This window comes from Python bivittatus, unplaced genomic scaffold, assembly GCF_059951505.1.
Source record: "Python bivittatus isolate LINGU-HERP-01145 unplaced genomic scaffold, Pbiv_v1 ctg000330_np1212, whole genome shotgun sequence".
Classification (NCBI taxonomy): Eukaryota; Metazoa; Chordata; class Lepidosauria; order Squamata; family Pythonidae; genus Python; species Python bivittatus.
In genome coordinates, this window is record NW_028277058.1 from 23877581 (window position 1) to 23895948 (window position 18368).

An 18368-nucleotide genomic window follows, 5' to 3' on the forward strand; every position below is an offset into this window, starting at 1 on the left:
AGCAGAAGTCTCTCCAAGTTCAAGTATCCTTACAATTTTTGCTTTTGAGGATTCATCTTCAGAGGTACTATTTGTGCAGGAAGACAACTAAGAAAACAGCAGCAAAGGAGATAAATTCCAGGATACAGAGATGCAAATTTAAAGCATATGAAATGCATAATCACTTCCCAGTTTAAATAGATTGCAAACATGTGAACACTTACTGCTTTTATACAGTAATAATTTATGTAGACATATTTTCATTCCAGAGTGATAAAGAAAAAATCTTCTTTCTGATCTGTTTCCATTTTCAGTGTGTTTTCAAATAAATACTTACCTCTATTGATAACAGGTTTTGGTATGAGAAATATAATTTTAATCTCAAAAACACTCAAGATTATGATAAACAGTTAAAGATTAACAGAGTTAAAGGTACTTAATCACTTAGAGAGAATTCTCTAGAAATTAGAAACTCCATTCATAAACTAATAATTTCTCGTTTGTATTCTTTTAGCTAGAAGATATAGCCATTTCAGGCTTAGAGGATAAATCCCCAGCCATAGAGACAATTTTTCATGTTACTGAAACTCAGGCAAACAATCTTTAAGAAATATAGAGCATGCTGCAGTTCCAGTTCAATTCATTAAAAGTATTTTCTGTGTTAGCTGATGAAGATACCCAATGACATGCTGATTAGCAAGTTAGTTAAGTGTGGGCTGGATGGGATGACATTTATGTGGATAAATAGCTGGTTCAGAATTGGTTCTTAAAGAGCTCCCATCAATTATTCTTCATCAAATTAGAGAGAGGATTCAAATCCACAATTCCAAAGTCTTCAATATTTTCATTAATGATTGGATAAAAAGGTAGAGAGAATGCTTATCAGTTTTGCAGATATTGAATAGAGTAGCTTATACTATAGAATAAAAGAGAAAATTCAGAGCAATTTTGATAGGTTGGAGAAATGGACTAAAAGGAACAGAATGAAATTTTAAAAGAAGTAAATGAAAGATTTTCACTCAGGACACAGATATAAGATAAAGGATATCTGGCTTGATAATAGTACTTATAACTCAGATAGTGCAGTATCAGTTGATTGCAAACTGAATCTGAGTCATCATTAGGAAGTATGATTTTCCAAACAATAGGAAATAATTGCTCTAGTCTATTCTGATTTGCCCACATCCACCTTGAGTATTGGGTCCATTTCTGGACACTACAGTCTAAGAAGATTCAGTGAAATTACAACAAATTGGTGTAAGGGCAATGAAGATGATTAGCGCTTTAAAAACGATGCCCCCAAGGGAGATTGAAGCAGCTAGATATGTTTAGCCTTGAGCAAAGATGACTAAAAGTGGATATGATAGCCATCTTCAAATAACTGAGAGAAGGTCACATATCAAGGCTTCTCTCTCACTCCAGAGCACAGGACATGGAATAATAGATTTAAGTTACTGGAAGACAGATCCCAATGAAAAATTATGGGGAAAAAAATCTTCCTAATAGTAAGAGCAGTTTGACAGTGGAGCCAGAGAGCTGTTAAGCTACCTTTCATTGGATGTGTTCAGGTGGATGCTAGACAACCACATGTATGGGATGCTTTAATCTGGATTCTTGCACAGAGCAGAGGATTCGTCTCAATGTCCCAACCCACCCTTTCCAAATCTGCGATTCTAAAAGAAGAAATCAGCCCAGTCAGACTTTATGAGAACTGTCCAAGGTGCTGATTTTGTGGCTTCAACTTTCAGATTATGTGATTATCCAGGACGTGACTGTACTGACTCCTACTATGTTCTGCAAATAACCTTCATGTTAAATTGATTGAAAATTTTCCTATGTGGAATTCTTGGCTCTTGTGAAATAGAATACTACAGTTATTTAGTACAATGTTTGTTTCCATAGCACTGATGTATAGGTTATTTAACCAGGCCTTTTTATATAGTACATAATAAATGTTTCAGGAATTTTTTTTTCTTTTGCATATATCTAGCACATGGGTCTTCTGAAATCTGCCAAATCACAATATGCAGACTATGTCTATGACCCTGACTTCTGGTGACTAGAGAGACACATCCCTACAGTATTCCTTGGCAACATTTTTGGAAGTGATTTGCTATTCTCTTCTTCCAAGGCTGAGAGAGAGTGAATGGCCCAAAGTAACTCAGTGGGCTGCCATGCCTAAGGCAAGATTAGAACTCACATTTTCCTGGATTCTAATGCAACATCTTAAGCCCTACACTAAACTGGCTCTCAAGTACATTATGTACCCATATTAATACTGGAAAAGTGGTGTTTTTTTCCCTTGATCTAAACAGGAAAAAAAAAAAAATCCTATTGTTGAATACAGCTATTACAATTGCTACTTTATTAATATATGTTTTATGTACAGTAAAGTCTACTGTAAGTAAAGTCTAGACATTTCATGCCAATTCTGTCCTGGAATTTTGCTAGTATGCAATTATAGTTGATTCTCCATTGTATAACCAGAAATAAGTTGGATTGTTTTGGCAATTACTATAACCAAACATCACTACACTGGGAAAACAGTAACATTCCATAATGTATACATTTCTCTACCCTACACCTCTACATGTACTTAAATGATATACTGAAAGTCAACTGAATTTTCCCCTGGCTTTTGTTTTATTGAACTAAATTTAGTTGACTTAAAAATTCAAAATACTGTAATTTTTCATGCATAAAGCTTGGCTAAAGTTAATAATATTTAAGAATATTCCATTACTTCAGCAATAATTAGTAAAAGAGTAGAACAGGATGAGGAGCAGAAGAAGTAAGTGAAGGTACATCCAAGGCCATGGCCCTACCTACAACACAGTGAAGCCACTGGATCATTTACATTTCATTTCATTTACAGCAATGTATTGCACACATAGAGTCTTTTGGGAAGTTCTGTTTCCTACTCAACCAGCAACAGATTCATGTTTATTAAGACTTTCTTCCTGCTGAAGTGATGAGTAGATTAGAACTGAATATATAAAGCATGTAATAAAGAAATATGTTATTGTAATTTGGAAGTACACATATTGTGCTGTAGATTATGATTGTGGTGGTAATGATAACAACGATGGCGATGATACATTTGAAGCATCCACTGTTTGCAAAATCATAATTATTCTGGAAGACTTAATGAAAACAAAAATCAAAATGAAACCATAAAGCATAGGCATAGTTTTGTTTATACTGTGATTAGATTGCTGGTTACCTAGACTATAATAACAGCTCATTCTGATTTTCTGATAGGAAGGAAACAAGAGAAATGAAGAATAAGACTAGAAACAGCACTCAAGAAGGAAATCCCTGCTTCTTTATTTCTCCCCTGTCCCCATAAGCTATTAGTTGCAAGAGTATATACGAACTTGTTTATAGATGGGATCTTAATTTGAGTTATGTGGTCACTTAAACTCAAAACTACTCTAATTTTTATTTATTTTGATCATAGCTTTGACTATAGTATTGGAATGTTCTAGTTCAGATTGTCTTACACATATATTTAATGGTTTGCTTTATCTATTTGCACAACTCATATTGATTGATTGGTTGATTGATTGCAGGAGAAGATCCTGAAGCAAGAAGAATGAGAACTGTAAAGAATATAGCTGATCTGAGACAGAACTTGGAAGAAACTATGTCCAGTCTTAGAGGAACTCAAATAAGCCACAGGTATTGTTTACTACTGCAGTTGGATATATGGGACAATAAAGCAATAACAGTGAGCATTTTCAGAGTGCATCTTCTAAGCAGAATCTTCAGAGTTTCAAAGTCTGATTGCTTAACATTCTTAACCTTTCAGTATCAGATTAAAATGTTTCGTTTCTCTTTTCATCCTCCTTCGTTTTGAGAGTCTGGCAACAAAAATTTCAGAAAATATTGGATAATATTTACCTCAATCACTACATCAGTATATCAGTACATCAAGCCTCTTTAAGTTGCCTTTTTAAGCAACTTAAAGGTTTGATTTAAAAAGCATCATAACGCTAAAGAAGTAAACGCCTATCAAAAAGTGAAAGTTAATGATTCTACAAATGTGTAGTATTCTAGAAAAGAAATTACAAACAATCTTTAATAATTTAAAAGCTTAAATCTGAACAAAATCAACTTGCATAGATCAGATTTAAACATGCCAATCCGTAATGTGTGTACTGTATGGATGAGGCCATTATTTTTATTTATTTATTTATTTATTTATTTATTATCAAACTTGTATGCCACCCATCTCCCCCAATGGGTGACTCTGGGCGGCTCACAGTAATAAAAAAGAAAAATCACAAGTCCCTCCAACCCTGAATAAAATCTATAAATAATTTAAAAACATATATTAAAAATGCCCTAAAACCTCCTATAATTTTTAGCCCTAAAAACCTGCAAGATGCTGGGGGGGGGACAAACCCATCACCCCACCAGCCATCTCCACAGGTGTGGGCCCCCCTCTGGCCCCCAGGCCTTCAGGCAGAGCCAGGATTTAATCCCTTTCCTGAAGGCCATGAGGGAGGGGGCACACTAGATCTCAGGAGGCAGGATGTTCCATAGGGCGAGCGCTGCAGCAGAAAAGGCTCTCTGCCTAGACCCCACCAATCAAAATTCCTTGACTGGTGGGGTCTGCAACCTGCCCCTTCTGCTGGACTGAGTGGGGCGGGCTGAAATGACCGGGGCAAGGCGGTTCCTCCTATGATTGGTAAACCATTGTGTGCGACTTGTAATGGACCACCTGGAGTAAAAGAAACAGATTTAACACAATATATGAAACCAATCTTGATGTCCTTGTTTGGATCTAATGTTAAACTGTGAGGACACCAGAAATATTTCCTCTTGTTTTGAGCATAAAACTTTAGCACTATATCCAAATTTGGATTAATTATATTTAGTCTTTAAAATACTTAACTAAAAGAACTTAATAGCTATACACTATTACCATGATTTTGGCACTGTTTGAATGTTAGTCTCTGTGATAAGTTACTGCCCTAAGACCTATGACATCAACCCATCATAGGACATATTGTGTACCCTATGACCACATCCATGGTATATCTGGCATATCTGCAGGAATAAACATAAGGGGGAAAAAGAGGAGGGTATGTAAAATAAGGATCTCCCTTGTGGAAAGTGAGGTTTCAGAGTGCTGTGTGTGAGAGAATGTCTCTTCCAAAGTTAACAGGCCCTAGGTAATATGGGAAGGCAGATAGGCAGATGACGTTACAGAGAAGAATAGAATTCAAATTTGAGACTGTTTGGGGATGAAGAAAGCAGATCAGTCAAATGAATGTTATTTATTGATGGTAATGACCCAGCAGAGGTGACACTGTAGTTAGTTGTAATTCTGCTAAGAATGTTGTGCTATCTTTATGTAGAATGTATTTACTGAAACAAATGGGAAACATGTCTACCTTATATTCTCATCTTGCCATCATAACATAACTGACATTAATTCTAGCTATGTATTAGTGATTCATTACATTTTACAATATAAGCAAGGAAGAACCTTGTTTTGAAAAACTCCATTCTATTTTACAGTACTTTATATCTCTACCAGCATCATGTTAAGTGCTACTGTAATTACAGTTGGCACTGCATGTCAGCGACTGAACATTTAACAGGTTTCATTTTCCATTAAAGAGGTTCATTTTATTTATTTTTATTTTATTTTATTTTATTTTATTTAAATCTTACATAGTATCATGGTTTTAACTCAAATCCCACAATGACTAAACATATGGAAGACCTGAGAAAGGAAATTGGCTTGTTGCAAAAAATGTCTGCCTTAGAATGACATCTTTCAAAACAGATGCTGTTTTTTCCTAAGTCATTTTTATTTCAAAGTAGAACTTTACTCTGTCTACCCTTAATCCCATATGCTCAGAAATATGGCAAACACGGTTCATCAATTTCTGTTTTGCTTGACAGCACACTGGAGACAACATTTGACAGTACAGTGACAACTGAAGTGAATGGGCGAAGCATCCCTGGCTTGACAAGCCGATCTTCTCCAGTGACCTGGAGGCTTGGACAAGCTAGTCCTCGACTCCAGGCAGGTGATGCTCCTTCCCTGGGTGGAGGGTACCCTCGCAGTGGTGCTAGTCGCTTCATCCATACTGACCCTTCTCGATTCATGTACACCACACCTCTTCGTCGTGCAGCCATCTCTCGTCTTGGGAACATCCCCCAAATTGGCATGGGTGAAAAAGGAAATAGTGACCTGGACATTTCCTCTGATGTTGATGTTGGAGGATACATGAGTGATGGGGACATTCTTGGGAAGAGCCTCCGAGCTGATGACATCAACAGTGGGTAAGTTTTTCTTTTTGTAGGAATTTTGATTGGGTGAGTTTTTTTTTTTTTTAAGTAATTCACAAATCTATTCATAAACAGAAAGGAAGGAGGTGAACTTGTTACTGGCTGAATTAGAAATATAATAATTTACAATGAAAGTTATTAGAGAAAGTGAAGTGACAGGTCAACTAATCATACATTGTACCATTTAAAGTCTCATTTTAATTCATCACAGAATTAAATAATTAAATTAAAGATATCTCCTGTCCTTTTTTTCCCTGTTAGACTCTTCTGTACAGGCAAATATACATGATTCTCTGCAATTGTACATGTTTAATTTTTCTGGTGTAGATAAATATACATGGTTGGCTCTTCATTAGCTTTTAGAAAGGCCTTAATTCAAGTTGTCTTTTTGAATACTTTTATTGCATTGTGAATTTATAATCTTAATTGATATGGCTTGAAGTTTTATAGCTCATCATCTTCTAAAAGTGCTTATCATTTGTATTATACGTAAAATTAGAATGATGAATATCCTAAAAGGCAGAATAGAAATTTGTGTCATACATGACAATGTACACCTAATAAAAAGGAGTCCACTGCTTCTGAGAAATAAGCCTCATTGTCATTGCTGTTACCGTTAGGAATTTTTTCCTAATATTCAACCAGATTCTGCCTTCCTGTGTTTGAAATCCATTATTCCATGCCTGACCTTTTGGAATGATACAGAATTCTTGTTCACTTTATTCACAGCCTTTCAGACACTTAAAGATTCTGCTGTATTTCCCCTCCTGACTTATTATCAAAGCTAAAAATATATAGTACCCTCAATCTATCCTCACAGAATTTAGTTACTAGTTCCCCAATACTTTTATATTTGCTTTTCTCTGAGCCTGTTCCAGTTTGTCTGATCCTACTGGACACAATACTCAAGGTCGGGTCTGTGTGATGTCATCTTATTTGCTTAATATACTAACCAGTAAATGTATAAGGAATGATTATGATGATATTAGAGGTGTGTTGGTTGGGTACATGAATGTACAAGTACTTTTGTATACAGACAATGCTGTGTCTTCGTCTGAAAACTCAAATGATTTGCAGTGAATGTTAGTTTGATATAATGAGGAATATGAATCAGAAAATTAAGATATCAAAAATCAGGATAGTTATTTTGATAGGGAAATTTGAGTGAATCACTGCAAGCTAAAATTAGAATAAGGAGATAAATTTGTGATCTTTGGTAAACTGTTTACCAGATATGGGAAAAAGATTCTGAGAGGTATAAATGCTTATAGAAAGTTGGTAAAATGTGCTCTATTAAGAGAACAAATGTTGAAAGATGTCAAAATGACTATGTATAAGAGCTTGCTTCTACTTAGTTTTTATTTGGAAATGAGAGTTGGGTATGACAGAGAAACATGAAAGTAAGTTGAATTCAATGAAATGGCTTAATTAGTATGTGTGGTAAAACAAGAAGAGATAAATTCAAGAATGAAAAGTTGCTGAATGAATGTGGGCTGAATATAAAAGTGAGCGATGAATACAACACACATACATTGAGGTGATTCAGTCACACAGAGAGAATGAACGAAGATTGAAAGCCATATATTCAAAGCCAATACATGAAGAGAGGAGGAATCAGTTGAGAGCAAGGAAAAGATGGAGCAAATTGTTTTGGGGGTTTATGAGAATCTCAAAATGAGAGAGGTTAGAAGATTGAAGACCAAAAGGAACTGAATTGTATGAATTGATATGAATTGGTGTACTGATGTGGTAGAAGCCAGAGTGGTTTGCGAATATAGAGAGGGTATGGAGAAATAAGATTATTAATGATGGGGATTTAAATTAGATCTAGCAGCAAAAAAACTGTTTATCAACCCCACTGCAAATCACTGTTTATGCCTGACTGGCAGTGTTTTACCTTCTGGAATCAACTTGTACAAAAATTATTATTATTATTTTTTCATTAATAGTGAAAGTCATGAAATAATAGAACAGAAGTATGAGAACAGGGGTGGCTGAGAATGAAGTCTCAATGAGCATGAAACTGAGCAAACTCAGGGAGGCAGTGAAGGACAGGAAGGCCTGGCGCAATATGGTTCATGGGGTCACGTAGAGTCGGACACGACTTAATGACTAAACAACAACAACAACAACAACAAATTAATGTTTAACATTTAAGTTTCCTCCAGTTGTTGTTTCAGTGTCCAGATGGCATGTAATGTTAATTTAATCAATAAGTCAATCCCTATATGTTTAATTTTGTCCCTAGTTTCAAATTAAAGGTTCATCTGCAACTGGGAAATAAAGGGATGGGAAATAAAGCTTTCGGGCTCTACTTTATACACCCTTGCTTATATGTAAGCAATTCACAAATAGAGTGTATTGTATTTTCATATATATCAGAATAATAATGAAGTCAGGACAAAGCACAGTATAAAGCAGATAATTCGTGATCAGTAATAATTTCAGATAGGGTTAGGGTGTGAATCTCTCTTTGCCTTTCTCTGCTTTCTCTGTTTTAAAGCATTCTAATCCAAACTGGTTATTTGTAAAAAAAGAATAGAGAAAAATCATTTCTATCTCTACCTGTATCTCTTTCTTGCATAGGTACCCATAGCTTTACTGGGGCAGTGGTGGGGGTTGGGGTGGGGGATTTTACACAAGGCCAAGGTAAAAGAAAAACAGGTTAAAAATAATAGTTGCTACCACAATGTGATTTTTTTTATTAAAACTTTTATTGTGATCTATAAAAAGCACAGTTAAAATACAAATCAGAAAGTATAGCAGAGAAAAAAGAAAGAACTAAAAGAAAAAAGACAAAAACTAAAATAGTGAAAGTAGATAGAAAGATGAAACAGAAAATGATTTCCGACTATCTCCAATACAGATATAAGTACAATTTTTTTAAAAAAAGTTAATCTCTTACCACTAATTAATCCAAATTTACATTATTTCTATCAGCACAAACCATCTAATCATTAAATCCCACAGTCAGAGCTTTATTTTTTCCCACACAAGCACATAATCTAAGAAGGGTTGCCACGAGGAGACAAATTTAGAAACAATATTATCTCTTATTAATGCTGTTAACTTTGCCATTTGAGCCAAGCCCATTAATTTAATGATCCATTCTTCCACTGTAGGTATTTGTGGATCCTTCCATCTTTGCACATATAACAGTCTTGCAGCTGTGATCATATACAAAAGGAAGGTTCCATATTGTTTCTCCAGTCCTTTCTCCATCAAGCCCAATAAAAACATTTCTGGCTTTTTTTTGGATGCTCACTTTAAGAATCTTTTGAATAGCAATACATATCTGATCCCAATTTTTTTTAGCCTTTTCACAGGTCCACCAAGGATGATAAGTTACTTCACCCTGCAAACATTTCGAACAAACATTTGTTACACCAGCATACGTTTTTGATAACTTATTAGAAGTTAAATACCAACGATACATCATTTTATAAAAAAATTCTTTTAAATTATAATTCAATGTAAATTTCAAACCTTTGCTCCACATATTTTCCCATTGTTCCAACATAATATTATATCCGAAGTTTTTAGCCCATTTAATCATACATTCCTTGGCTTCATCTTCTAGATTCATCTGTAACAACATCTTATACATTTTAGCAATAAGATGTTCATCATTTGTACAAAGTTGAGACTCAAAATAAGATGTTTCATTAGCAAATCTATAATTCTTTTTGTCCAGCTTAAAACATTCAAACAATTGCATATGAATAACCAATGACATATAAAACCTTCTAGCACTAACTGTTCTCTTGTTTTAAAACTTGGTTTACCCTCCTCAAAATTTGGCAAGTCTTTATATTTTAACCACTTCATTTTCCCACATTTTCTCATCTAGTAAATGCTTCCTGAGGTGACAACCACAAAGGTACATTAGGAGACAATCTTACCTTATATTTATTCCAGATCCACAGTAAGGTATTCCTAATATAGTGGTTTTTTAAAATCCTTATTAACTTTAACTTTATCATACCACAAATAAGCATGCTATCTGAATCTTAATTCATGACCTTCAAGTTGTAATAATCCTTTGTTTTCCAAGGTTATCCAATCCTTCATCCAAAGCAAACAATAAGCATCAAAATACAATTTTAAATTAAGCAGACCCAAACCTCCTCATTCCTTGGCATCTTGTAACAATTTATATTTAATTCTTGGTTTTTTGCCTTGTCAGATGAACTTAGATGTATCTCTCTGCCACTGTTGGAATGGTAAATCTGTAGTCAAAATCAGTATAGTCTGAAAAAGAAATAACATCCTAGGCAAAACATTCATTTTAATCACAGAGATTCTCCCCATGAGAGACAATTGTAATTTCATAGTGTGATTTTTCATGACCACTATGGTATGATGGCTCAAATATTTTTAGGAATCAGGTGAAAGAAGGCAAAATGGATATGGCAAAAACAGCAAGATTTATGATTATTTATAGGATTTCAATAGTGAGATTGCAGAAAGTTCACAATTTCTTCATTTGGAATATACATTTGCCAGTTCATAATGCTGTAATATTCTTCTTCATCTTGGAATATAAAAGAAGATTGTAAGCAGGTATAGAGTGTACTTTTTTGGTTTGTTTTGACCATGTCACAGTTCAGATAGGGAACATTACCTTCCAAAAGAATTGTTTAAGTCTTCAGAAATCTTTGAACAAGCTAGGAATCTCCAGATTCTAGAAAGAATGGGATTTGGGCAATTCCACAAGTTCACATTAAAAAATTGCCTATGAGCCTGTATAAAACCTGACCTTTCAATATTAAGAAGTTCTCTGTCTATCACCACCACCTTCTCCCTCCCTCCTTTCTTGTACATCTACTATTCAAAATCTGCTGAGAAGAGATAAAGGATGTTAGACTCTGTGTTGACTCAAAGCTGAAATCGAAACATTCTAAACCATATTTAGATCCTATTGAATGAAGTAAAATTTACTTCCAGGAAGACCAGATGAGAACTGAGTTGTATCTGTACTTGTTTACTGGTTCAAGCTCTGTTTTGGCATTTAGTATGCCCATGTAAGGGTTAAAATGCTGGTGGAGGGAAGTATGTACAGGGAAGCTGCAGCTTCATACCTCTGGGCATGCAGTAGCTTTTGAAGATGTTGAGTGTTGACACTGGAGAAGATACATATACAGTACATGTATTCAGTTGTGAGAACTTTTGTATGAATCTTCATCTAAATGTGTTTGTGAATTCTTGGTGGATGTTAACTTTCATCGCACAAATATTTGTAAAGGATGCAACAATTTGGCTGTTTGCAAAGTGTGGCTTATATATTTGCATGTCTTTGCCACACTACTAAGGATGTGCATGTTTTCAAAAAGATTCAGTCCTTGTGCAGTCACAGGCCCTCTCTGTAATTCATTTAGGTAAACCATGTTTTCAAAGATAAGCCTGAGAAAGTAATTGCTTTAAAGTAATTGCTTTAAAGAGTGTATTCATTCAGTTAATATAGCTCCTAAAGCTATATTATTTTCAGAGTCCTGTGGAAACTTGAGAAAAGAGAGGCTGCTTTAATGAATAATGGAGAGGTGCTGTGTTTGTACTTGTGTAAAATCCAAATCCCTTTTTCCAAATCATTTTTCAAGCATGCAAAGCCCTACTCACTTATTTCTCAGACTTTGCAGACAATCTTGTTTGACTGAATTCTTTGTAAATTGAGATGTAAAAGCATCTTCTTCTATATTTGTTTTTACTTTGCCATAAGACTGGTTTATTCAAATCTGGGCAAGTATTTAATTTTAGATTTATATTCAGCCATTTGTTAGGACATGTATCATAAAGTGGAGTAATAGAAGCTATCTGGTGCTATCCCTGTATTACTAGGATTCAACTTAAAAAAGGAAAAAAAATAACAGTTCTCAATAGTCTGAAGTCTGTGCACTCTTGGTATTAAAACCAAAAGCATATTGAAAATGTAAAAAAAAAAAAAAAAGTGAAAGTATGAATAAGAAGGCTGCCTGCTGATTTTTGTTGAATATTTTGCTGCTAGTAATTCTTGACTAAAAATGTAAAAAAATATTAATTGGTTTATCAAAAGAAAGAATAAATTAAGTTGTCCTTTTTTGACATCAGGAATGAAAATGATAGCAAAAGGCAGTGCTCTTAGCCAGAACATTTTAAAGTACTATTTCCATTTTATATTACATTTTTTAAAAAGGCTAATAAGCACTAAAAATACATGCTTCATCCAGGCATGTCAAACCTTATCTCTTTCATTCCCACTTTAATTACTTTAAACCTTGAGGACAATCATCCAGGGATAATTAGGAATTAATATGAAAGAGTACCCTGTTTTATAAGTGTAGCCTCTCAACTAAAAGTTTTACCTACCTGGGACTAAAGTACCTTGAACGCTTGAATATGGTTTTCTCCTTCTTTTTCTTAATTTTTAATTATACTAAAACAGAAGCTGCAATACTTTTACCCACTCTCACTGAATACCAAATATATTTCAACTTTACAAAACAGTCATGTATCCATGAAACAGCAAATTCCTGTTAGAATTCATATGAGGCATACAGTTGCTTCAAAATGTGTTTCTAGCGCATAGGGGTCCTCTGAAATGTCTCAGAAGTGGCACATCACACTAAGCAAAAATGTGTTTTTTTTATTGACTTAATGCAATAAAGTAAATAAACAGTGGTTTCCTTTAGGCTAAGTAAAGTTTGAAACCTCTGTTTGAAACCACTGTTTATTCTTTGGTTCCTGATTACAAATGTACCTCAGTATGATATGTGAGGGGCACACAGTTTGTATCTGATTTCCTAGCTTATTCCTGGTTCGCTCTTCAGTATGTCTAAGCTTCAAACTGGTCTACAGCTGCAGCAGAAGCTAAAAAGGTTGGAAAGCAAATAAGACATAAACCATGACTATTTTGCCTGAGGACTAGAATGTAAGAAGGTTATATCAGGATGAGATCAGAATTCTAACTAGTCCTACACAATTTTCCCACAGTGACCATAGAGATATAATCAAGCTACAGGAAGTTCACAGATAAGATATGTATACTTATATGTCCTGGCAATAGTGCACGGGGAGACAATGCGTACTGGAGCTGTAATGTTATCCTCTCCTACCTTTGCAGTGTGTATGATACAAGTCCATGGATCGCATGAAACACATCAGTTTTGTGAGGAAGATGATTTTAATCAGGAAAACCATGCAGTAGGAAATCAAAAATACTTCCCCTCTGATGGGAAGTAGAGAAGAGGGAAGTAATATAGCTTATAGCAGTTAAAAATATTTATCCATCTAACCTATTATTTTCTACTTTGTCAGGCAGCAGCTTTCCCAAGTATCAGGCAGATACATTTTCTGTTATTGGCAATCGGATTCTTTCAATTTGAGATGCCAGAACCAAACATGGGAATTTCTGTAGAAAAAAAACATATGTATTACTGCTGAGATATAACCCAGGGAGGGTAACTATGATTAACACATTTAAATCGATGAAGGACCCTAATTATAGAGATACTATTTTATCATTTGGTTTAATGAGGTTCACTCTGATCAAGATTGCAAACCCTCATTTAGAGCTGCAAGCACCCAAAATACCACCTTTAAGTCCATATAAATAATACTTACATCATACAGCATAATATAAGTGGGTACAGATGATAGCCTTTTCTACTGATTCAATTTATATATTTATGTATATATTATTTTTAGTTACATGACGGATGGAGGGCTCAATCTCTATACGAGAAGTTTGAATCGGATTCCTGACATAGCTACCTCTCGAGATGTCATTCAAAGAGGAATTCACGATGTGACAGTGGATGCAGACAGGTAAAGCCTTTTTTTTCTATACAAAAGTCAAGAATGTCAAATTACTACCAAGGTTTGGGAAAGTTATTCAGGGCAATTAATTTTCACATGAATTAGAAATATTTGGATCAGTAGTTGTAGGCTAGGTAGCATTAAAAAATAATGGCAAAAAACTGAGCTAGAGCTGGAGATTTGAATGAAGACTATTGTGTATTCTTGAAAGACACAATGCCCCCCAAAGCCTCTTGTATCATCCACCAGTCACTAACAACCAAAATGACTGGTAATGTTGTGATTTATCAAGTGCTGCAAGTAAATTGGCCTGTAGAGTACAAAGGCAGAGCAGCTGCCTAGCAATAATGCCAGCACTTAAGAATTTGTTCTTGTATATCAGATGGTGATTAGAAATAACACATTTCAGCATAACAGAATTTAAAATAACCTTCGTTTGTGTTGTATTTTATATTCTTTTCTGTTGTGTACATGTAGATTATGAAGTACTTGTGCTTGTGGAGTGCAGCCCACTGGCTAGTGTTTACAATGGAACTGTGGCCTTCAAATTTCAAATGGTTTTCCACTCCTTGACCAAGTTCCTATGCCATCTGTTACTGCAGAGACAATTTGACAGTACTGCCAACTTCAGCTCAGGCTAATCCAAACAGCTTTTTCATCCAAATCATAATCAAAAGAATACTTTATCAAAAAATATGAAATGGATTCTGAGTCCATGATAACATGTTAAGTAGCTTCTGAACTCCATCAAGTCCTGATTAGTATGTACTTTAGCAAATAGATGGATCTACCTTAGCTACCTAGGGTAGAACAAGAATGAGTAGAAGTTTTACAGAGGGTGATCCAAACTTGAAATAAGGAGGAATTTCCTGACCGTAAGAGCTATTAAGCAGTGGAACAGCCTGCCCCCTGGAGCTATGGGTGCTCCATCACTAGGTTGAGCAGCCATTGGTCTGAGATGATGTCAGGATTCCTGCCCTCCAAGATCCCTTCCAACCCTGTCATTCGGTTTTTGCCATGCACATTTTCTGTTTTTTCTTTTTAAAAAATCACTGAAATGACTTGGACTTTCTTAATATAGTCTTAAATCTCCATTTAATAAATGCTATTTCCCTCCACCTTGTCATTGCTGAATATCTGGGTCTCATCCTTCCCTGTTTCCATTAGATTTTGATATACTGTAGTTGCTGTGCTGTTCTCAGTTTGGACAAGACTAGCAATTTTCTGTGACTTTTTCAGTAATGATTGTCACAGTACATATCCAGCAGATGCATGTTAATAAAACTAGGACAAGATGAAAAGGTAAATCCACTCATTTGTCAATTAATAATTTAATCCAAAATATTCCAAAGAATATACAGGTATATTTTTCTGATGATTTAACCCTCAGCCTTTATTACATATAAGTATTTATGTATTTATTTTATTAGATTTAGGCACTGCCTGACTCCAAAATGACTCTGGATCACTCATAATATGAAACAAATAACAAAATAAAAACACAATACAATATAAATAAACAAGAAAGTGTTCAAACAATGAATATATAACATATACAAAAACTTATCCAACAAGGGGGTCCCATCTATTCTATCACAAGGCCTGGAAGCCAGGTTTTCAAGATCTTCTGGAACAACATCAGGGTGGGAACCACATGGATCTCAGGAAGGATCATAAACATAATTAATGCCACTGATTTTTTTTTGTGCCAGGGCAATGAGCCAGCCTAGAAAGAGCAAGTTAACAGTTTTGCCTTAGTACAATATTTTAAAGGTCAAAATCCTGTGCATCTTTTTTTTTAAAGCTAAGATCCACCAAAAGAAAGAGAGCATGAAGAAATTAAATACAGACCACATTTCTATTTCAAATAGCTGATAGCCAGGATTGTCATTTTCAAAGGATTTCACCCAATTTTCACATCCCAATTGCCTATGGTTGAAGCAGTGTATATGTAACTTAAATTTGGAATTATTTATCATGTCATACTTCTGTACTTATAATTTGGACATTCATTATGTAAAATTATACCTCAGAATGGTTGGAGATTGAAGGAAAAAATGAGACAAAGAGACTAAAACACCTCTGGAGCACAGCCTAGTGTGGAATAGTTTTAGGACATTGGAAAATGAAGGCTCAGGCATATCATAGACAAGAAAAGTACTATTGTGCTTCAACAATCAAATAGACCGGCACTAAAATCACAGGATTTCAATTTGTTATACCTGAAGTCTCCTTTGTACTGAGACTGTTGACTTTCTGGACCAGTCCATGCAGTTGCTTAAATATATTTGAAAAGAGATTGCACAGGGGGTGAGCAAACAGCAAAGCTACCTTATCCATGAAAATATATCATGCAATTGCTTTATTGTGTAAATTTCAAAGAAACTGGAGCCTTCATATTTCTAATTTCTATCTCCTTGTACCAATTGGAAAGACTATCCTTTTGAGGATTTTCTGGTGCATATATTTAATTTATAGCCTCTATAAAGAAAATGTTTTTCTTCTCTCAAACCTAAAATATTGCATTTAGTTTTGGGCCCACATTTTAGGAAGCAATTGAAAAATTGAAGCACGTCCGGAGAAGAGCAATCAAGACAGTAAGGAACCTGGAAGGAAAAACCTATAACAGTTGGAGGTACTGGGTATGTTTAGCCTGGAGAAGAGAAGCCTGCAGGAATATATTATAGCTGTCTTTCTTCAACTATTTGAAGGGTTTTGTTTAATTAAACTCTCTCTGTCTGTGTATGAATTAACAGAGAAAGAATTATTATGATAAATAATGAAAGTAAAGAGATGCTTATCTCTTTGCATCTGGTGCTCTTTCTATCCCTTATATTTCTAATTTTGCAGATACTGAAATTCTTAATAATATAGGTATCCTGTTCGTTGCCTTGGTTTTTGCTTCACTCCCATGTTTTGCCTTTAAATAGCTCAAGAGTACTTGCCGGGAACTAGATTTTTTTTTTTAATGTTGATTATAGTTGGGAGAAGATATAAAAGAATGAGATTCATTTGTAACTCATTATTGCAGGAGAAAATTTCAGTCTGTACAGTATAGCAGGCTGTCTTAATAGGCACAGTGCTTTAAATACACCTGCCGAGCATGCATTTTCTCTGATTTCACTGCAGCTAATTCCAGGAAGAAAACAGATCTATACATAGACTGCTTTTAATAAGACCTGTAATTTTGTAGAAAATTTGTGACCATTTCCTACGTTGATTTTCATTTCACTTTGCATAAAGATTTTATGCAGCTCTACTTTCTGTGAAGATATTTTATTATTTTAGTTTAGTCTATGGACACAATGAGTTCCTGAGGTCTTAAATGTTTCAGTGCCATTCAACACCAAATGCTATTAGCAGCATAAATGATACTTTGATTAGCCCAGAAGTAGCAATATATTTTTAATTTATTTTTATTTCATTTACACCTCCATTTTTCTACTCTGGTGAGTACTAAAGACATCTAACAACATTTTTTAAAAAGAATATAATTTAAAACACTGTTTAAAATAAACAATAACATAGTTCCTAAAATAATTTAACAATCTAAAATATGACAAGAGTTGTGTCTTTGCAGATTTTGTAAATACTGAAACATCAGGGGCCAGATACAACTCTTTTTGACAGAAAGTTAACTTCTAAAGGGCCTTTCCTGCAGATTTTAATAGCCACTCAGTTAAGTAACAGAGAAGCAATGTCTTTGATATTTCCTTAACCATTCAGGATTTTAAAAGGAATTACAAGCACCTTGAACTTTGCCTAGTAGGCAGGTCGCAAACATTTTTCAGAATCATATGATTGTGGTAGCTTGCATAGGTTAACATCCTGGCTGCTGTTTTTGTACCAACTGCAACTTCTAAACAGTTTTCAAGTTGGTGTGTAACATGTAGTAATCTAGAAAGGGTGTAGATAGGCATATAATATCTGACCATTTCAGGAAGGGGTGCAACTTACACATGAGAGGTAATTATGCAAAGTTACTCTTCATCATAGTCACCACCTTCAAATCCAGTGACTGCTGAGGAACTAGGAGCACTCCCAGACTGTGAAAATGTTGTTTCATGGAAAGTACAACCCCATCCAAAATAGACTGAATCTCAGACACCAGAACCCTATTTCTTAATTACCAGAATACCTCTGTTTGTGTGAATTTAATTTCAGCTTGTTTCCCCTCACCTAGTTCAGTATCAAACTTAGGCAACATTCAATGGTACTGATTGCGTCCTTGGAACTGAATGGTGAGGATCAATAACAAACTCCAAAATTCCATGGGATTTCCCTTAGTG

General features: G+C 34.8%; 1 protein-coding gene across 1 annotated transcript in view; it reads left to right on the top strand.

Moving 5' to 3' along the window:
* The window catches only part of LOC103060632 (neuron navigator 3), a 107544-nt gene that overhangs the window by 2385 nt on the left and 86791 nt on the right, over positions 1-18368 (top strand). The window contains exons 2-4 of the mRNA XM_088141844.1: positions 3552-3660; positions 5899-6282; positions 13969-14088. Coding sequence (XP_087997970.1) covers positions 3552-3660; positions 5899-6282; positions 13969-14088 — 613 coding nt within the window. The remainder of the gene's footprint in view (positions 1-3551; positions 3661-5898; positions 6283-13968; positions 14089-18368) is intronic.